The sequence below is a fragment of the Colletotrichum jinshuiense genome, chromosome 5 (assembly GCF_051148585.1).
Source record: "Colletotrichum jinshuiense chromosome 5, complete sequence".
NCBI lineage: Eukaryota > Fungi > Ascomycota > Sordariomycetes > Glomerellales > Glomerellaceae > Colletotrichum > Colletotrichum jinshuiense.
The window spans coordinates 3,352,743-3,374,068 of record NC_139312.1 but is presented as its reverse complement, the minus strand read 5'-3'; the positions used below and the strand labels follow the sequence as shown (position 1 = coordinate 3,374,068).

The 21,326-nt window shown below is 53.2% G+C and overlaps 6 protein-coding genes across 6 annotated transcripts; 4 read left to right on the top strand and 2 right to left on the bottom strand.

Moving 5' to 3' along the window:
- Positions 1-1,821: 1,821 nt before the first annotated feature.
- Positions 1,822-3,595, top strand: EsH8_V_000836 (DUF1996 and WSC domain-containing protein; the record flags this gene model as incomplete). The annotated part of the gene is made up of 5 exons (XM_083273352.1): positions 1,822-2,150; positions 2,206-2,232; positions 2,599-2,682; positions 2,735-3,273; positions 3,591-3,595. The coding sequence occupies 5 exons, from the start codon at positions 1,822-1,824 to the stop codon at positions 3,593-3,595; spliced, it is 984 nt and encodes a 327-aa protein (XP_083126067.1).
- Positions 3,596-4,873: 1,278 nt separating this feature from the next.
- On the top strand, positions 4,874-5,799 carry EsH8_V_000835 (general transcription factor IIH subunit TFB6 family; the record flags this gene model as incomplete). The annotated part of the gene is made up of 2 exons (XM_083273351.1): positions 4,874-5,192; positions 5,276-5,799. The coding sequence occupies 2 exons, from the start codon at positions 4,874-4,876 to the stop codon at positions 5,797-5,799; spliced, it is 843 nt and encodes a 280-aa protein (XP_083126066.1).
- Positions 5,800-8,498: 2,699 nt separating this feature from the next.
- EsH8_V_000834 (concanavalin A-like lectin/glucanase domain-containing protein) lies at positions 8,499-9,401 on the top strand (the record flags this gene model as incomplete). Its single annotated transcript, XM_083273350.1, has 2 exons — positions 8,499-9,249; positions 9,307-9,401. 2 exons carry the CDS (start codon positions 8,499-8,501, stop codon positions 9,399-9,401), a joined length of 846 nt encoding a protein of 281 aa, XP_083126065.1.
- A 2,018-nt stretch (positions 9,402-11,419) lies between these two features.
- Positions 11,420-14,129, bottom strand: EsH8_V_000833 (uncharacterized protein; the record flags this gene model as incomplete). The annotated part of the gene is made up of 4 exons (XM_083273349.1): positions 11,420-11,860; positions 11,919-13,302; positions 13,387-13,568; positions 13,626-14,129. 4 exons carry the CDS (start codon positions 14,127-14,129, stop codon positions 11,420-11,422), a joined length of 2,511 nt encoding a protein of 836 aa, XP_083126064.1.
- Positions 14,130-17,246: 3,117 nt separating this feature from the next.
- Positions 17,247-17,995, bottom strand: EsH8_V_000832 (TRAPP complex core subunit BET3; the record flags this gene model as incomplete). Its single annotated transcript, XM_083273348.1, has 4 exons — positions 17,247-17,558; positions 17,618-17,840; positions 17,900-17,908; positions 17,961-17,995. The coding sequence occupies 4 exons, from the start codon at positions 17,993-17,995 to the stop codon at positions 17,247-17,249; spliced, it is 579 nt and encodes a 192-aa protein (XP_083126063.1).
- A 547-nt stretch (positions 17,996-18,542) lies between these two features.
- EsH8_V_000831 (WD40-repeat-containing domain protein) lies at positions 18,543-19,773 on the top strand (the record flags this gene model as incomplete). The annotated part of the gene is made up of 4 exons (XM_083273347.1): positions 18,543-18,680; positions 18,736-18,862; positions 18,913-19,668; positions 19,724-19,773. 4 exons carry the CDS (start codon positions 18,543-18,545, stop codon positions 19,771-19,773), a joined length of 1,071 nt encoding a protein of 356 aa, XP_083126062.1.
- Positions 19,774-21,326: the final 1,553 nt, after the last annotated feature.

Here is a 21,326-nt window from a genome sequence, read left to right as displayed (position 1 = left end):
AAGGGGTGACGTGGATGGACGAGGCGTATTGGGGAATTTGACAACAAAAGCCTCCACTTCACCGTCAGCTCCAAAAGCCAGATGATGTGACGAGGACGGCAAGACAGGAGTGAAGGGTTGACAAACGCCCCGTGCACACGGCGCCAATCACGGCCCCGTTACGGTCCACTTATGCCGTCACTCTAACCGGGCGCGGATTCCACGTCTCCACTTGCAGCACGGATGAGCAGTCCAGAATGCTCCGTTGCAGCAAGACTGGTGTCGGGATACTGTTAGGCGGCAATCTAGAATTACATATTGTGCCGAATTCAGTGTGTGTAAGGTGGGGAGTGTCATCTGCCTGCCTCATAACTTCTAAGTTGCTTGGCCTTTTCAATGTTCCCCGTTGGGAAAAAGAAACGATTGGCATGAAAACATTCTCAGCCGGCATAGTTGTTCCGGAAACAGGTGACAGGTCGAGATGATCAACTCAATATGAGACAAGGAGACAACTTACCAAGACCGTAGTATTGGTTTCTCAATGCGAGCGCTGTATGAGTTCTAGCCCTCGGAATGTCTCTCGTCACTCTCTAGCGCACTGCCACCTTGCCACATGCCTACTCCAAGACCTCCCGGACAATCACTAACTTTGTTTTCCTCCTTTGATTCTAGTCGGCCAATGATATTCGTGCGACGGATTCTTCGGTAGCTCTCCGTTTGACCATCAAACTGTTCCCTTAATACTAATCCGGTGGCCAATGACCAGATGGCTGGCAAATGCGACGCGCCTTTCGCCCGAGAGCCCGTGGAGCGACGGATGCTTGCATGGTGAAGGTGATAGCGAGTCAAACAGGACCCTCTTATCTCCAACTCGTCACCCATGTCTAAGACATTTCACATCCGAAGCTTGAAGCCTGGCCTTTGGATCTTGTCTCTCGGGACCCATGCGTTCGCCGTGACCAGGGCAGTTGTCGTTCGCCGTGCAGGGTCTCGACATGCGTCATATCTTGTGACACATTGTCTTTCAAGTTCGTGGTTTTTCTCTGTCCCCCACTCTTTGTATTTTTATTTTTAATTTTAATTTTCTTCGTTACCAGGTGAATGGGAGTACGCGAGACATATTGCTGCCTCGTCTGGAATTGAGGCTGAAACGGAACGGAACGAACTTCTCTTGTTTGGAGGCACAACGTCACTTGTGAGGTTTACTTGTGGCCGCCCCTCCGCCCCTCCGCCCCTCCATTTGTGCTGCCGCCCGGAGCCGCCTCCGAAGAACGCCGCCATCCAGCTGAATTTCCCCAACTGTGGACGCCATCTTGGTCTTCGCCAAATCTGGGAACGCTTTCAGACTAGGCTGAGCCAACTCGTCATGTTTCTCCGCTTCTATGTCTCCTTGTTTGTCCGTAGCACAAGTTCACGATAATGAGTTGTCCGTAGCCGTTGCGAGGGTCGCAACGATGAAGCTCTCTTCACCTTCGGTCTGGATCACGGCCCATGGTGAACGATGTGGGGTTTGGTGAAGGCAGGTGGACAATAAAAGATCTCCTTCCACCCACCTCATAACTATCTTACTGTAATCTTTGTCGCCGTTGCCATTACTTCTCCACTGGGGCGCCCACGTCACTTGTTGTTCAGTTCATTAATTGAAGCTCCCAGCCCTCGCCTCTTTGCCGGCGAACCTCCACATCGTTCCAGAACTTCATGCCGTTGTGGCCCTTTTTCTTTTGCCATTTCTACTTCTGAATCGTTCGGTTTCTCTTCGGCTTTCTGCCCACCCCCATCCTACCATTATTCTTTGCACTTACTGATCCATCACTGTCAATTATCATCTTGGTTGTTGTCATCATGAAGGCAGGCAAAGAGGTTCTTGTTGGGCTCTGGGCAGCTAGTCATGCAGCTGCCTTCTTCATCCTGCCATGTTCCCGGCCTGTGGTCGTACAACGTGCTGACCCCATCGTCAACCCCGGAGCTCTCGCCGGACATGTCCACACAATTATGGGTGGCAACGGATTCGACTTTAGCATGACTTATGAACAGGCACGAGCTGCAACTTGCTCAACCTGTAGGGTGACTGCCGACTTGAGCAACTACTGGATCCCGAACCTCTACTACCAGGGGCAGGACGGTAAATTCACAAGCGTTACGCAGCCTGGGGGCATGCTAGCCTACTATCTGTGAGCATTATTACGGTATGGGATCGGCACAGCGATAACTGACCAAAATTTCCAGATTCCGGCAGGACGCTAAAGACCCTGAGTACAGCAACGGTCTCATCGCATTCCCCAAGGGGTTTCGTATGCTGGCTGGCAATCCCAGGCTTCGAAGCTTTAACAACACCCTCGAGCAAAGAGCCATCTCATATGTGTGCTTAGGCAACAGTGGTCCTCAGACCAACGGATTTCCAAACCGCAACTGCCCTAGTGGGCTTCGCCTTCAAATCGTGTTTCCCTCATGCTGGGATGGTGTCAATCTTGATTCACCTGACCACAGAAGTCACATGTCCTACCCGGATCGCGTCGATAATGGGAAATGTCCCCCATCTCACCCCAAGAGATTTGCAACGTACGGTGTTCCCACCATTCAATATGCACCACATTCAAGGTTTGCTAATGCTTTGGTTAGTTTGTTTTACGAGGTCACCTTCACCGTGAATGACTTCAAGGACAGTTGGTATGGTGACAGCCAACCATTTGTTTTGTCCAACGGGTAGGTGTGCATTCATAATTTCCCGAGGAGCATCTATACTGAAACTTTCTAGCGATCCAACTGGATATGGCCTGCATGGCGATTTCATCAACGGATGGGATGTGAATGTGCTGCAGGCTGCCCTCATACAGTGCACAGACGGCAGCGGTAGCATCGAGAAGTGCGGTGTCTTCCAGTTCTTTGATGACGAGACAAGAAAGGGCTGTCGAGTCCCCGTCAAGGTGGACGAACCAACCCAGGGCCAGCTCAATGCGCTGCCAGGTTGCAACAGCGTTCAGCGTGGTCCTGCCAACGCCCAGGCGGAATCGGGATGCGGTGCAACGACACAGATCTCGCAACCTCAATGGGGGTACAAGGACGTGACAGGCACGCTAAATTTCAAATACCTCGGCTGCGCCCGGGATCCATCAGGGCAGGGCCGGACTCTCCCAAGCGCGAAGTTCTCGAGTGACAGCATGACGGTTGAAGCTTGCATCCAACATTGCGATGGAAAGGGTTTTCTATATGCTGGCATGGAGTATGCCAAGGAGTGCTGGTGTGGCAACTCAGTGGCGGATGATCGCCTACCCAAGAAGGGATTACTTGGCGCTTGTGAGTCGCCTTGCACAGGCAACAAGGCAGATATGTGTGGCGGATATGGCGCGCTCTCTCTCTACCAGAAGTGCAATGGAACTTGCCAAAACGCGGAGTTGATGTGAGATTGACCGATTACTAGGAGCAGTCTAGGGAGATGTTTTATTTACACATAATTAGTTTAGTCAGTGCGGTTTAGCCGCCAAATAATCGCCGAGGTGCGTTCGATTCTGTGTCTTTTTGTCAGCCAACGCAGTAATGAGGTATGACTGGCAGTCGTTGCCTCGCCTTGGTTTCTTGACTGCTGCATTTTCGTTTCTCACGACTGAAAATAGATTAACCCTATTCTCCCTTAATCTAATAAATCTGTCTGTCGAAACGCCCTCATGAGCAAGGTGTTGTGTTGTCGATGCTAGGGCATTACTGCTGGCGGAGGGACCGCCCCGAGCTGTAATTTTCGTTCCGGTTCACAGTTCACAGCATGACATGTTTCCAACCAAACAAAGAGAAGGACGTTGTGCGTGAGAGTGAGATTCATTAACCCGACAGGTGTAAGGCGTGGCCTCGAGGATAATCGCCAGACCTCTGATGTTCCTTGTAGCCTCGAGGCTACTTGTCTCCGAACTAGTATACAGCCAGCTTTCATTCGCGGCAACAAAATGTGATTATACATGGACCGTCATTCCGTTAGAGAAGAATCGTTTATTGACTGCGAGGGAGAAGAAAATTAGCATATTCCACAAGCAGCGGGCGACGCAAGGCAGACTCACGGAGGAAGCAGGAATTCGCCCCAGGAGCTCGAGAGAAAAGTCACAGCAGCCTATCGGATGTTAGCGAGCTTGATCCACGTGATGCAGAACAACAATATGACTCACGCCAAAGATGGCAACACTGCGAACGATGGGCGCATTCTCGGAGGAGGTCAAGGCATCGTAGGTTGATCTGAAGTAGCCCTTGGGCTGGCGGGATCGCGGGCCGGCTCTCTCAACGACAATTCTCTTGGGAGGCATTTTGACAGATAGATGTGATTTGTAGAGATGTATGGAACGTAGAGGGTGTTTCGTGTCGTGGGATGCGTCGGCGTCGTTGGGGTAATTGGCGATTTATCACTCGGTCGCGTTGTGAAGTCAAAGACGAGCGGGCGTGGTACACGCAAAGGAAGCTTCAGGAGCCGAAATTTTTGATTGAACGTCACCCTCATCCAAGCCACACATCCGCCGCGAACGCGATATTAGTGGGCCCTCACAGTGGCTGGGCTGGGAACTATGTAATCTCTCTAGCTACTTACATAAGGCGGACTGAGGTACGTACCTTTCGCACATAGTGATATAGTGATGCTCAGTAAGGTGCTTGCAGGAGGGAAGGTAAGCCAAGGCCTTCTAATCTGCGTCTCCCCCGCCTTCCCACCAACGCCCTTATCCAGCGGATGTAACGCCTAAATCAATAATAAGGAACCTCGAGGCATATGTAAGTGAAGGTATCTTCCTTACTTGAGCATCGAGGGCAGGCTATTTATTTTTCTTTCTCAGCACCATAAGCTCGACTAGACGAGAGCCCAAGGAAGCGCGGAAAGTATCATAAGCATTGGATCAACCGACAGACACACTTGTTCAAGACAATGACCGACGGACCGCAACCGCCGGGACCTGGCGGTTTCTTTCCGCCACAAACGCTGCCTTCTCCAGCTCCCAGCAGCTCCTCCGCCCGCTCCAACGCAGCTCTGCCACATCCTCGCGCCAAGTCGCTTCGACCTGGGTCAAACAAGGAAGACACAGTGCGTAGATACGTCGAAGAACGCCTTGCCATTGTTAATCGTCGCTATGTCAAAAAACACGGCAACCCGGAGCCTGGTGATCAGGTTGTCGGCTACAAGACCTTTGCCGAGCTCTGCAAAGACCTCCATGCTGTCATCGACGTTCTCTGGCTATCTGGCACGCGTAAGAATCACACCATAACACCCCCTTTTAAAACTACCTGCCCTTGCGCTCTGTCAAATATAGGTTCTGATTCGATTCTACAGCAAGCTTACAGATTCCATTTCTCCTCAACATCGCCAGTGACTTTACCCAGTGGATTGTTGCCTTTTCACCCTCTCCCAAGGCTACATTTTCTGTTTTGACAAAGCTGGACCACTGTTTCGCAAGTCTCCTTACCGGCCATGATATAGAAACAAATGTTACTTTGCCCGGATTTGAAAACGGCATGCGGGCAGGCATGTCCACGACGGATATGGTCCGCTGCCGCAGCTCCGTGGAGCAGACCAGGTTGATAATTGTCGAAGTTCTCAGTAAGGAGCCAGATGAGGACGACGAGATGGAACTAGCGGAGACGGAGTCAGACACTGTGACAGGCAACGACACAGAAAATGAAGATACCATCGGCTCGGCGTGGGACGATGACGATGATGGTCTTTACATGGACGTAGCGCGAGTCTACGAGCATACCATTGTGCAACTGGGCGAGAGGCTAGGAGATGTTTTTGGAGCTCCAATACGGGCCGCGACAACACCGCTTACTCTACCAACCAATGATGAGCAACCCTAGACTGGTTTAAATTTGTTTTTTTACGGCATTGGAGAATTCACGGACGAAAAAATGGTACACCAATATGCCTAGTTGATGGAGGGGTCGAGGCTCGACCCAGCATCCCTCACAAGAACGCAGTTGCCAAGCGCACAGCCATGCGTCAACGGAAGAGACTGGCGAACGTATATTCAGCAGCGAGTTGCTGCCACCTGCCTTCTGTGAGGATTCCAGGTGGTCAGCCAACCGTATTGCAGAAGCCGTGCCTATGGCAAATTTTGCTGTAGGACAGAAGGCTAGAGAAAAAAGGAATGCTTCACTCCGTGTAGTGAAAAAAAATAAAAATAGACGAATGAGGCTCAGATCATGGGAGCAGCCCTGTTGGTCAAATTGCCATCGAAAGGCTCTTGCATGGTGGCAGAATGCCATTGGCGGGCGGGGCATGTTGTCTGGCGGCGGAAGAGAGGTTGGGGGTTTTTAATATTTAAATGGTGGCACACCGAGTCAAGTTATTTGTTAAACCTACATCCACATGGTCGCGGCGTACGACATGCGTGAGACGATAATGCAAACAAACAAAGCCTGGCCAAGCTTTATTTTTCCCTCTCCAGGGACGAAACAAGCGACAGACCGAGTGGTTCATCTGAGAAATGACAATGCATCTTCGTTTCCGTTGTTGGACGTCTTAGTTTCATGGATGGAGGCGATGTCTCAATGGTGGGGGTGGGAATCCCGTACCGATGTAGGGCTGGTTGATGCCGTCAGTCGCAATTATCTTGACAAGGCAAGGCCGTGCATTCCTATATCGTCGAATCTTGTACTTTCCTCCTGGCCTCCGTCGCAACTAGTCTACTCCAAAATCGATATTTGAAGGAAGGAATAATTCTCCGTGGCCGCAGATCAACCTGAATCCGACCAACCCCGCTGATATTCAAAGCTGGCCATCCATCCATTGCGGCGGTGCCTTTCCCTGACATCCACCACAATCCCAGCATCCTTGACTGATGCTGGGCCGTCCGTGCTTCTGTACCGGCAAGCCCCTGCCGGGACCCTGTCATCATTTGTCTCAGGACATGCATTACCGGCCCAAACCCTAAGCCCGGACTGGCTGTAAAATACCCGGGCCTGCACTCTGCGTGTGCAGGTTTTATACTCAGGGGTAGTTGGTGATCACATCTTGTGTTCCGTGAAGTCCCCACGCTCGCCAGCACCAAAGACTCAATACCGAAAATGGTGGCCATCCGAACTCTGGGCAGTGACAAAGTATAATCAGCAAGTGTCTTGCCAGCTGCCTCTGGATTCACAGTCGTGATTTGTCATCGATACTGTTCGTCACAATCCGCCGTCCCAGATCTGACCTGGTTACGTATGTCTTGGCGCCGAAGCGATCCCTATTTTCCACTTCCGAGGCCTCACGAAGGAGATATATCTCAATATAGCACTGGATCCTGGCTCTCCTGGCCAGGTATACCACGAGCTCGCCTCCTTTTCCGATTGTCGCTCTTCCAAACCGAAGGGCATAGGTTCGGTTCTCAGCTTCAGGTGGAGACAGCGCCCCAAATGAAGCTTATGCGCTTGACGTTCTGCCATATATGTACAGATGAACTGCCAACGGCAGCGGATGGCCAATGCAGCATCGGGAGCCGATCCTTGGCCCGGTTGCGCCGCCCCCGGCTCCCATCCCATCTAAGCCACGCACATGAGCCCCTATCATCCCGTCTCTACACTACGCTATAGTGTAAACTACCATAGTCTATTCCATGTCCAATATCATGCATGCATCAGCCTGGACCTGAGTATCTCAGTCTCCATGTGGGGTCATCGAACTCGGCAAAGGAGAGGTGCTCTTTGCATCTCCCCATTGTGCTGGTCCCTCCAGATACAACTCGTCATTCCCTGTTGGCCCCTTTGGTCTCGAACTTTGCCGACCCCCTTTCCCTAGCGGCTGTTGCGATACCCGATGCAGATCAGGACTCCCTCACATCCCTCTTCAGCCACCTCTTGTCATGTGTTGTCCCCCTAGTTGCCACTGTTTTCTAACCTCAACTTGCTCTGTCCCCATGCATTACCCACCACCGACTGCAATCCACTTGTGCCGCTTTGCGGGCAAAAAATTTTCCCCCTTATTTCGTTGGGTCTGTACTATGCCGAGGACTAAAGCCAGTCCTAAGTTGTCAGGCGGACCATCGTTACCGCCACCTCTCTGGGCGTTCCGGTCAGATTCTAGGCGTTTCATCCCTACTCCCCACGTCAATTTCCCTCGTCTTCCTTGCTATTTCGGACTATTGCTTTGACCTGACCTCTTCCCTGCTCATTGCCGCCTGGACTCGGCAGACACCCCTTGTTGCCCTGTTTCTATCAGCTGGCAAGGATGCTGTTCCGATAAGGGTTTGTCTCGGCCATCCCATACAGCCATTCTCCTCTTCGTATATATGGGCAACCCAGCCTCGCGGCCCATACGCCAGAATGTGACTTTTCGCCGCCTCTCGTTCTTTTACACTCTCTCACGCTTGGCCAAGTGCGCCGTTTCCACTCCTTTCTCGGCGACCGCATTCATTCATTTATCATCGTCCAGTCATTCACTTCCTCTTTTGTGTATCCGCAAGCTTCCGTCCTAGCTCCCCCTGGTTGACGCTCTCACTTCGCGGTATTCATTAGCCACTCATTAAACAATTCTACGACGACAGTTTCGTAACTTATCTTGGTCAAAACATTACACAATGCTTTCCAGAACGGCCAGCCTCCTCTTGGCTCTTATGCCGGCTACCAGAGCCCTCGTATGCCCTGCGGTGGATGGCATGAACATCATCTGGTCAGAGACTTTTCAAGGAAACGCCGGCTCACCGCCTCGGCGTGATACGTGGGACGTGGCTTTGGCCATTGATACAAACAACGAGGTGCAGACTTACACCGATTCGTCTTGGAACCTCCAAATATCCGGCGGTGAAACCATCCAGCTCATCCCTCGCAAATCAGCAAACGGCGGTTGGACTTCAGCGCGTATCGAGACAAAGGCAGCATGGACTCCTCAACCGGGAAAGAAGTTGCGGGTCGAGGCGAAATTTAGGATGGGCGCAAACGCAGACAAGCAGGGAATGTGGCCTGCCTTTTGGATGCTTGGCGATGCTGTCCGCAACGGAGTTGAGTGGCCCCTCTGTGGCGAGCTGGACATCTTTGAGCAAGTAAACGGGCAGCTATCTGCAACCGGTACTGTCCACTGCCAACAAGAGTCCGGCGGCATTTGCAATGAACCCACTGGCCGCGGCGTGGCTACTTCTATTCCCGACAATGATTGGCATACGTGGGCTCTGCAATGGGATCGCACTTCGGGTAACTGGGTTACGGAGACCATCACATGGATGCGCGATGGGGTTGTTTTCAATCAGCTGATGGGTAGCGATATTGGTGACGAGGGCATCTGGGCTACCCTCGCTCACATGCCTTACTATGTGCTTCTCAACGTGGCAGTCGGTAAGTGTTTCTAACCGCAAGATCCGATAACGATGCACAATGGCTAATCATATACAGGCGGCACGTTGCCAGGTCCTCCTACCGACACCACCCAAGATGGCTATGGGAGCATGATGGAGATTGGGTATCTCGCCGTTTATGAGTCGGTATGAGCACCACAACATCCATACAGATGGAATTACTCGACAACCACCGTTGCCGCGATCTGCTCCAGGGGCGTCGGCTGTGCTCATTGCCGCAGTTGGAAGATCCACAATCTCGGCTGTGTCGACGAGCAAGGCTTTTGCTACTCATATCCAGCACAAGCTTTCGCCCCACTTGTTAACATGCTAGACGGCATCGCGACTGCGTAAACGTAGGCACGCCATTCGGCGAGCCTCTTCTCAACTAAGACGAGATATAACCTTTTCTTCCTACAGCATATACCCTTTTCATAAGCGATATATAGCGGCTGCTTTCATTTTCATATCGAAGTCCATACACTAGCCAGTTGGCTCCAGGCAAGGGATTATACACATAACCCGATTATCAATGTAAACCGCACAGGATCACGTAACCTGGTATCCGATTTCTGGAATATAACTAGCAGAAGACGACATAATGATGACCATGATAATAAACCTACATCTAACCACATGCATGGCACATGATTGTGTTTTGGCTACCAATGCATGCGTCTCTTTATGTTCGCAGGTTTGGAGCGTCAACTAGTTTTGTACATATCACGGGGAATACTATCCACCGGCTCGACTACCTTAAACTGATGTCGATACGTAGGGCTATTTTATCTGGCCAGATAATTACGTATGCCATTATGGTTTAGCTGTGTCGCCAGCTAGTCTGGCCCGCCGTCGTAAGGCTGGCTCCAGTATGGACAGTTGGGTTGAAGGGGGGGTGGTGCCTAGCAAGCAGGACTTCCACCCCATTCGGGCTCGCAGCGTCAGTCGATCATCCGGGGCGGCCCGTGCGGTTGGCGTCGTCGCTGATCGACGACCGACACATCCGGGCGGCGGCGTTTTCGACCGCCCCACGCCCGCCCATTCCCCGAGATTAGCAACCCCGTTGTCGACTGTAGGTAGTAGCGAAGTTCCGAGGGCGCATACCGGGGTTCCCTCGTCTTGGCCAGACCTCCAGGATTGCTCTACTCTTTTCTAGGGAGGAAACCTAGGCTCGCACAAGCACATATACAATAATGACAACAAAAAAACGAACTTTGATGTTTGATTGCGATCAGATATGGGGGAAAAAAAATGGATTGATACTCGTAAGCCAATACCGTACCACGCCACAGTATAATCTGACAAGACCCAGGGTAATCGACGATGGCTGGACGACACCACGGCAGAGTGTCCCTGGCCTTCTAGTAAATACAATGCTCCTCACTCAACTACCGCCGATACATCAGCCCCTTTTTGGACCTCACACCTCTTTTGCATAACTCGACACTCATGGGTTGGCAAGCCTTCCCATTCCAAATAAATCCGGGATCCGCAATCTCACATCGTATGCCGCATATAATCAATGATTTCGCCCAGCTGTTCGATAAAGAGGGCAACCGAGAAGAACTTGCGAAACCGGCCCGTAGAACTCCAGAACCAATGATCCAAGGGCCCCATGCGAGCGGCTCATCCACTGACGACCAACCCGAATAAGCCCCGTAAAGTTGTATGCGTGTTACCCCAGGCAGATGCACGCGAGATTAGATCGCCATCGAAAACGAGGCTTTAATGAACGATGACATGGCCCGCCTAGTGTGCGCCCACCAGAAAACAAACAACGAGGTTGTTTCGTTCAAAGCCTTCGATGGGCGACAGGCGAATAAAGCATAGAAGATAGGAAAACAGTAGGCTCAGCAACTCTGAGAACACAGCGTGGCTAACGACACCAAGCTTCAAATATTGACTTGTGTGCGGCGCAAGATTGCAACTGAAATAGCAGTCGATACACTCACTCTCTAACGTGACGTAACCGGGATGAGCTTTTTTGTGTTCTGATAACGGTCGCAAACCAAGCAGGAAATGCCATGCTCCGCGGTTATCACGCTGCTCGGCTGGCCCGACAGCTAGGTTCAGAGTGGCAAAGTTGCGGATATCGGAACGCCTAAACGCATGACAGTAGCCCGACGAAAAGTGGAAGAACCAGACGCCTGCGCAAAGACCAAGACACCCGTCTAGTCTGCGCCAATTTCGTTGGTCCCTTCCATGCCAAACGACCCTGTGTTGAAGTCGAAGGCCTGGTTGTCACCATCTTCATGTAGGAACGAGTCGAAATCGAAGTCGTTGAGGACATTGTCCGAAACAAGGGGGTCGGCAAAAGCCATAGCACTGAAGTCGACCATTCCGTTGGAGCTGTCCATGCCGAAGGACCCGTTCTGGTTCGCGTCCGCGTGCGCTTGAGGCGCGACTTGGGCCGCGGGAGCCGGTGCGGGAGCAGCGGGTTGACCATTGGGCACGGCGGGAACCGCCGCATTTTGGCCGCTCTTGTTGAAGCTGGCTGGGTTGACAGGGGTGATGGGAGTCGCCGGTGTTGGCGGCTCCGGATCCTGTGCACCGTCGGCGGCTGGCGTAGTTCCACTGTTGAGGTTGGCGTTGGACTTCTTCTGCGTTGCACCCTATGTAACTATTAGTATCTGGAATCAAGTGAGTTACATCTTGGGAAGAATTGCCCACCTTGGCCTTGGCGTTCTTGTTGTCCTTCTTCTTCGGGGCGGGCTTGTTGGCCTGCGAAGGAGTAGGTGGTGCCGCCGTCGCCTGTTGAGGCGAAGAAGTGTTTGTCCGGTTGGCGTTGGCACCAGCCGGAGCAGATGGCGGCGGCATTGACCGTTGCTGTGGTGTGCCCTGGACCGGACCCTGTGGACCCTGTGGCACCATCTGGTTGCCATTCGGGCCGCCTTGTTGCCATTGTACTGGTTGATTGCCCGGACCAGCCTGCTGAGGCTGCTGAGGCGGCTGCTGTTGTTGCTGCTGCGCCTGCGCTTGCTGTTGCTGTCTGGCCATTATTTGTTGCGGGTTCATCTGGCCGTTGAACTGTTGGCCAGGATGCGAGCTTGGCGGGCGCATGCCGCCGTTCATCTGAGGATTGGCGACCATATTTCCGTCCATGTTGTTCATGCCCTTGAAAAAGTGAGGCGCCATGTTTGGATCCATCTGGTTGCCAATAAAGTTCATGGGGTTGGGAGAGCCGCGAGACTGCCCGCCCTCGGGTAGCGGTGACGGAATGCCGGCATTGTTCATCTGCGGCGTGCCTCGCTTCATCTGTTCACTGGGGTTTGGCGACGCTCCAGTTCTGGCTCCTTGAGGAGATGTCTCCGGGAACGGCTGGCCGTTGGGACCAGGGGGAGCGCCTGGGCCACCCGGTCCAGCAGGCCCGTCTCCTCTAGGCATGGCACCTCCCATGCTATCTTGCTCCTGCCGAGCCATCATAAGTCTCTTCTTATTCTGCTGCTCCAGAAGCATTAGCTGCATTTGATAGTCTTGCAGAGCGTGGTTACTTCCACCACCGGCTTGAGCACCGCCAGGGCCAGGCCGAATACCGCCAGGACCCATCTCCCCTGCGTTGTAGTACGCAGCTAGCCCGGCTTGGTTCGGGTCTTGAGCCATCATGGGCGAACCTTGCGCGCCCTGAGGGCCAGACGCGTTCGGCATGGCCTTGTTAGGCATCTGACTAGCTTGATGTTGTTGAAGGTTTGCCGCATATGTAGCAATGGACTTAGCTTGGACAGCAGGTGGTTGATTTGAGAATGTCGTAAACTGCTGCTGGGTCAGCGATGCCGGGTTAATGCCGTTGGTGATGAGCATTTGCTGGGCTTGGGCTACGTTTGGGGTGGTCCCCACCTGCTGGCCTGGCATGCTCTGCTGTGGTCTTCCGTTCGGCATCATTCCGGGTTGGTTGGGGTTGTAGGGTGTTCCGTCCAGGCGGGGTCTCTTTGATGGCGAAGGGGCGTTTTCACCGGAACCAGGCGACGAGGGGCGTTGGCGATTTCCATCCATATCCGAAGGGTCTCGTTGCATCTGGGTCTGCTTCGCTTGGTGAAGCATCTGCATAGCTTGGGGGCTGTGTAGTACGAAGTTAGCAAAAGGCTCTGCGGTACAAGGTGATTGACTTCGAAAAAAAGAACAAAAAAGGGGAAAAACCTACTTGTTTTGGTTGTTTGCCATGGCCGTCCGCGCAAGGTTGCCCTGCTTCATGTTCATGGTCATACTGCCATTTTGCATGTTGCGCATCATTTGGGAATGATATTGCTGTTGAGCAGCCAAGCCATCGGGGCGCATCTGGCGGAGGAGTTCCTGCTGCTGGTTCTGTCGCATGCGGGATTGCTGCTACAATGATTCGTCAGCGATGGCGAAAATGATGCACGCACGAAAAAAAAGACATACCTGGGTGTGGCTGACATATTGATTGACGGGGGCGCTGCCACCTTTGGTGCGTTGCGCATGGAATATGTCCCAGAATAAACAGAACCATTCGTACAGGAAGGATGATTCCGAGGCGGGCATAGGCAGCTTGGGGGCGGGAAGGTCATCAGGCAGCTTGGCGTCAATATCGTCTTTGGAGTCGGTGTCCATGGGATCATCGCCGAGCCCGTTGCCCATGAGATTACCATTCTCGTCTCTTCGTCGGTTTGGGCCATCCTTCATGACGTTTACTTGGTGGTCTCCGTTGAGGAGGGATCGCGCGCAATCATACATTTGATGGCGGAGGAAGTACTCGTAGATGTACGTGTTGAGCAGGGTGCGCTGGCTTTCCGTGGGAACAGGCATCTGTCGCGGGCCTGCGACCTGAGGAGCGACTGCGCCATTATTCATCATAGGCACGGGAGCGCCGACAGGGCCGCCCATGGCGTTCATGTTGGCCATGTTGGGATTGACGTTAACGTTCATGGTGGCGGGCCGGGCTGCAGACAATCGTCTGCCCAGCAAGGTGAGGTGAAGTCGATGCGGTAGATGAAGGAAATGCCGGTGGAAAGATGGAAGATGGTCGGAGCAAGGAGAGTATCAGTGGTCGCGGTCGTTAAAAAATTTCCTGGTTAGCCAGCCTGAGTGGTGCTGGATGCGTGGTACGCGGTGCGCTAAAAGCCGACTGGCGGAAAGTCGTGTCGGGTTCGGCGGTAGGGCACCAGGGGGCCTCAGATGCGTTGCAACGGAAGTTGAAGGGAATGGCTGATTTGAATGGGCGCGACAGACCGAAGTGGGCGCGATTCGTGTTGTGTGCGTGGTACAAATGAACAGAAGGGTCGAAAGACCAGCAGCGACGGAGGCTGGTGGTGGATGAGGGCGATGGCGAAGAGGGCGAAGGCGAGAAGACCAGATGCAGGTGTGGGTTGAGAGTGGAAATGGAAGTGGGAAGACAGAGGAGCAGCGCGGCTCGGGGGTCGGGGGTGGTTTGGCTTTGGCTTTGGCTTTGGGGTTGGGCCGGGTTCCTCCACGTCTCTCTGGCTCTGGCTCTGGCGTCGTAGATCCTCACAGCAACAGCTACAGCAGTCGGTCCCTCTCTCCCGCAACGCTAGGCCGATAAGGCGAGGTCGAAGTGGAAATCGACAATTGTCTCGGGGGGCGCGACGGCGGGAACCATCAACGGAGGAACAGACGCGTATTCGAAGCCAAGTTGAAATTGAATGTGTTCGGCATGCGAGGCCACCAGGGGGGGTTTTTGAGTTGGAGGAAGGGGGAGGAGAAGGAGAGTGAGAGGAGAGAAAGAGAGGGGCGCTTGGTCGGCGGATGAGGGAGATGACAAGGCAATGGAAAGGAAGAGAGAGACGGAGAGTGGAAAGGATGGGGTTGGGATTTTCCTAATTTTCGCCTGGGACGCTTGGGCAGATTTCGGGGGAGGGAAGTCTGGAGACCTGGAACCGCGAGCTGGCAGGTCGTGGGAGCAGCTTAGGGGTGGCCAGGTGCGGGTACACGTCAGAATGAGGCGCGAATATCTGAGAACATTGAGTGCCTGAGGCCATAAAGCCGTCATGTCAAAGGCAAAAAGGGCTTCAAAGGCTCCAAAGGCATTTAGAAGGGGGGTGGCACTCCAGCACGTTTACCGCCTACCGCCTACCGCCTACCGTCTTGGGCGCCTTAGCTAAGACATCCGCTGCTGGCCCAGCTGGCCCGGTGCCGCTGTGCTGGCTGTGCCCTCGCCCTGTCAGGTGCTATAGGGCCCGTCTCCAGCGCACTGAGCTGGTTGAGGGGGGAAGGAGGGAGGGAGGCGCCGCACCTTCCAGCAGGAAGGTACACTACTGGCACTGCTGGTTAGGTGCTCGCGCCAGACAACGGCCCCTTGCTCATGCCGCTGCTGCTGCTTTTCGGGGAATGTCGAGCTTATGACCCGGTACCTCGCTCAAGCTGCCTGTTTCTTCACCAACCCACGTACCTAGTCTTTGTTCAACGTCGCGTCGCATACAGTGTCGTGTCTTTTCTTGGGGCTCAAGCCGCTTCATCAGTCGTCTCAGTCCAACCTAAGGAACGTGCTGCATTGTCGACCCATCCCGTTTGATTGATGGGTGGGCTCTTACAGAGAAACTCCAATTCCCGCCCTTCATTTAATTCCGTCGTCTGCCCTCGTTTTCCCTTCCCTGCACTGCATTGCACATCGCGTCGTTACAGTTGCGGTGAGATCAGGCAGGCAAGCAGACAGACAGATGGACTGACACCCGCCAACCACCACGTAGCGTCGCAACGTTCCCGCGGTTTGCCTGATGCAACTACCCTCGCCGAGCCCACTCCAACCCATGCGCCCACTCTTCGCGACAAGAACCCCTACAACGCGATCAACTATATGCTTCGAGATGAGACGTAAGTCTGGGAGAGTTTGCATCTCAACGTGCTATGCGCCAACATCATCTATGACTTGCCCAGGCCGGGACATACTATACCACAAACTACACGCGTCTCCCATTTTCATTCCAGCCATATTCCACACACCAGACGCCACCTCATGGATAGCAAGCTAGGGCCGACCTGCGACCGAGCCGATATCAGCCGGCCACCTTTGTTGAAATTAAATGCAGGGTCATGGACCGCAGCACGGGCCTCACTTTCATCACGGCAGAGGTAAAGTACCAAAGTAGATATCCTCACTGTGGTAGATATGATTGCGCCCGCGAAATGCCACGGTATTCCGATGCCGGGCCACACAATGTTCTTCATTTCTCCTTCAACTCCCCTAATGTGAAACAAATTTCCCCTTCTTGCAGCTTGTCCACTACCCCCTTCTCGACAGGTTCCGGTCGGACGACAGCGCCACCCCGAAGCCCCGGCTTTCCATCTCCCCACTTCTGCCGAAACCGGCCGACAACCTCCCAAGAACCTAGGCACTCTACACTCACAAAGGCGGCCTACTCTTACCGTCCTGGGCTTATCGCCAGCCGACAGCACCAGCGCCTTGTATTTAATGCGCACCGCATTGGACCTGGGCATGGCCAGGCGCGCCATAGCGACTGTTTGCTGCTCCGTGTCGTTGAATTTAACTCGCCTTACCGGCAACGTGGATACAGACCAGGGCCGGCCCAGACCCAACGTTGGGCATGCAGAATCGCCGCAAACATGGCTTACGCGCCAAGACCCCACCGTCTTCTTTGGCCGTCATGCAGGCCACATTTCCCTCTTCGAATAACGGGCCTCCAGTCAATGATCAGGGCTAACATGCATCGTTATTATCATTTTCCAACAAGTTGCCGTGGGAAAATCGCACGCGGAGGTCTCTTTGTTATCGTTAATAACAGTGCCCGCGGCCCAGTCGCAACTCTAGTAATATTCGTCCCCGGCACATATGCCACAGCGCTACCAGACCCTATCTTCCTCAGTGATACCTGGTGATGTTACAATTCCATAAGTGTATTGATGTTGATATTACGTCATCTGGGCGGGCACCAGACTGTGATATGGCCCCTTGTCCACCAGTAACTGTGGCACGCATTCAGTGCCTGGGGATGAGACAGGTAGGGAGATATAGCTTGTGTGGTGGCTGAAGCGAGGAAGCCGGCGTCGCTCTACGAGAAGCAGTGCCGTTCAGTCGTCTTCGGGAGGTAGTTCGTCGTCGATGTACCGCACTAATGACACCCTCATTTCCGTCGTGTCGTGGCCTCGGAGAACATCGCTAATAAAGTGCGCCTCCACTTGCATCTGCACCATCTCCAATGCTCCTCGCAACACTCCGCAAAATATGTTCGAGTACCAAAGCTCATCTTGAGCTCGCTCGTCATCAGGCAGCTCGACAAAGTCTGCCAGAGGATTTTCGTCAAACACCAGCGAGAATTGCTTGTTGTCCGTCGTCCAGTTGGTCACTTGCGGTGTGATGTTAAGGAATATCTTGAACCCGACCTGATTTTACAAACAATTAGCATGTAAACCTCGTGTAGGGTACAGCTGATTGGGTTCACCCTCGCAATCATATCCGCCGTCTCGCGGAAGTTTGAGCATCTCTTCATCGTATTCGATTTGGCCAAGTAATCCTCGATGAGCCGGAGACCGATGTTGTAACCCATCTTATCTAGTTGTTTGTTGACCTCTACGTAGTCGCTATCGTAGTCCTTGCACAGTTGCGCAACAATCGTTCCGTAAGTAAGAGTGACGAGCTCAGCGTTCACTTTGTCTATACGTGTTCTGCAATCGGGAGTGTCAGACTTGTTCGTTCCTAGGCATGCGCGGAGCACAAGACGTACTTCCAGATCCTGCCCGGCGGTTAGCTCCTATCAACCACGAGTGCATAATTGGAAAACGCACTCCTCGCCCAAGCGGGTCGCCTTGCTCGAGGCCATGGTTGCCAAAGCAGCCTACGGGGCCAACGATTGAACTCTTCGAATCCGGTGTAGGGGATCTCGGGGATCTTGCTCTCCTGTGCGGTCGCTTTTGATTCGTGTCCTTCGTGGTGATCGTCTGTCTGTTGTCGTCGTTGCGACGGATATGGGGCACGAGCCGCAAATGTCGCCTTGATGTCGTTGCCGCAGTAGTAATCGGGGTTCAACGTTGACCGTCGGCCGTAGAGGGTGAGGTGGGGATTGGGGACGTGGAAGTGCAGGGGTTTGATATTCATCGGGTAAGGTACGACCAGGTAGACACCAGGAATTGAAAGCTCCACTCTCCATCCATTTTCCTTTGGGCTCGGGGATCGGCAGAAGCAAGCTCCGTTCCGCATGCCGACCTCGCGTGGGGCCAATGATCTCAGCAACAGCCAATTTCTTTGGTCAAGAGTTGCACACCAACCAACAGTCTCGACACGACACGCGCGCCGTTCTATACCAACACGACTCCAATTCAAACGAGACTTCTATCAATACGTGGGCTTCGAATCAACGTTCCGCGACGATGTCTGCCGAAAAAAGACCTGCTGCCGACGAACCTGGCGCGGGCCAGATGATCGTAAAGCGCCAGAATGTAGGATCGTCAACAGGAGCACTGGCCAGGCTTAACGCCTCTGGGAAGAGCAGCGCATTGGTGCAGACGGTAAGAAAAGTATTCTGTCGATCAATTGGCACACGATTGACGAAGGAACGATCAGGCACCGCGAACAAGCAACCTGCAAGCACCGGTCATGGAACTCTCTGGCCACTCGGGCGAGATCTTCGCTGCCAAGTTTGACCATACCGGCAACTTCATTGCTTCAGGGTCAATGGACAGAAGCATTTGTTTGTTTGTCCCACGTTTTGAAACTAGGCGTATCGCTAAATTCAAGTAGTGTTGTGGCGAACATACGGCGACTGCGAAAACTATGGCATTCTCACTGGCCACCGTGGCGCTGTCCTAGACCTCCAGTGGTCCAGAGACTCGAAGATCGTATACTCCGCCTCAGCAGATACGCACTTGGCGAGCTGGGACCTTGAGAATGGCACAAGAATACGAAGATACGTCGGCCACGAAGAGGTTGTCAACGCTATGGATATTAGTAAACGAGGCGAGGAGTTGCTTGTCAGCGGCAGCGACGACGGCTCAATAGGACTGTGGGATCCAAGGTCGAAGAATGCGGTGGACCATATCCAGACAGAGTTCCCAATCACAGCCATCGCTATGTCAGAAGCTGGAAACGAGGTCTATTCAGGAGGCATTGATAACGACATCAAGGTCTGGGACCTGCGCAAGAAGTCGGTCGTCTACTCCATGCTTGGGCATCAGGATACCGTCACCTCACTCAGAGTCTCACCAGACTCGCAGTCACTACTCTCATTTTCCATGGACTCCACGGTAAGGACATGGGACATTCGGCCATTTGCCCCCACCGATAGACACATAAGAACATTCGACGGTGCTTCTCAGGGTCTTGAGAAGAATCTCATTAGAGCCAGCTGGGATTCTGAGGGCAAAAAGGTGGCTGTCGGTTCTGGCGATGGCACTGCCACAATTTGGTCCAGTGAGACGGGCAAGCTTATGTACAAGCTTCCGGGCCACAAAGGGACTGTCAATTGCGTCGAGTTTGCGCCTGGCACGGAGCCCATCGGTACGTCATACGACTCTATCATTTTAGATGTCACCCTGCTAACATAGCCTTCAAGTTCTTTCTGCATCATCTGATCGAAACATGCTTCTAGGGGAGTTGCGATGATAAAGATGACATTTGGCAAATAAACTTATGCTTAAGGGCAACCTGTACATGGCTGATATGTTCATCCTCGAGTTTACAACAAGACCCCGTCTTCGTTCGGCTATTTGCTCAAACCTGATAAGACGATGGTGCCCCAACCACGACTACACCAGATAAGGATTGCATCGTCAACAGGGCCGAGAACGTACAACCGAGGCGGCGAGGACCGAGGTCGATCACGTGCGGTTCATCAAGGACGACACTGAAGAGAAGCATGTATGAACCAATATCAAAGTGCCTGGCGTTCCTACGATGGAAGCATTTTTCTCACATATGTCAATTGGAAAGGGGGGCGGCGAGCATTAGGGCAACGTCCGCGCTGTGATACCCTAGAAATGACGATTGCGGCACGTTGCTCTGTGCTGTCGTTGAAATGGCGTACATAGTTCTAAGAGAGCGCATTTCTCGACGAATGAACCACGGCCCAGGAATGCTCATCTAGTGCCTGCTTTGTTTCTCGGGATAGCCCCGAGACAGCTTCGCATGACCCCCAATGTCGTGGCAGCGTAGGAGACGTTTCGTTGGTAATATGACCTCACCGACGAAGCAGTTCCGCTTGCATGATTGAGGGATGCACTGGGTGGTGTTGGTATATGATGGCTTTCCCGGCGAGCGCGTGTAATGTGCCTGGGCGGTCTCCATGATCCGGGCCATCCGTCCGCCTGCGAAGCTGCAGCTACATGTAGAGTAAGACAAACAAACAAACGATATACTGGAATCACTAAACGGGGCATTCGTCGCTTGGGCTCCAGGGGAAAGCGTGCTTGAGCTGAGCCGCTGTGGGTGGGCTTCGTTGCTGGAACAAAGCACGAGGACCCCTGGTTCCATCCTCTAGACTGACGCTATGTGGCGATGATAAAAACGGCGGATGCCCGATGAACTCTATCGTCTTCTAGTGGGGGGTAGGAAGGTTGCCGGAAGTCGGGAACTGCGCCATCTGACGACTCGAGCGACATGTATGGAGGTGTAGACGATAGCGGTGACGATGACAGCAGAAGCTGGACAGAGGTACAAAGAAAGGGACGATAGTTTTAAGGGCGAGACAGATTGTTCAAAGCAAACCATGGAATGTCCCAGTGCTCAATGTTGTATAAGGTAGTCGATGGGTAGTCAGGTGGCAAACCAAACGGAAGTCGACATTAATACAGTTGCTGACAACAGCTATAGTAGGTGCATGTCTCACCTAGCTTACATGGCGGTACCCTGAGTAGGCTGCTCGGCGAACAGCGAGGTGGTGGGCATGCATTGGAGGCAATAATGGCGGTATCCGAGGCAAGGGGGCGCGTATCATGTAGTGTATGTCGCCGGCAAGACGCAAAATGTGCGTCTCATGGTATCCATACCCCATACCTTATCTGAGAGCAATTAATCGTGGCCCCTCTGTTAATGTTTTCCTTTAGGATGCATCTGATTGCAAGTGGAGGTTTTGGGAACAGCGGCCCCACGCAAGAGATGGTCAGTGAACCACCGGCACCGTGCACACGGCCTTGCTCGGGGGTGATGATGATACGGAT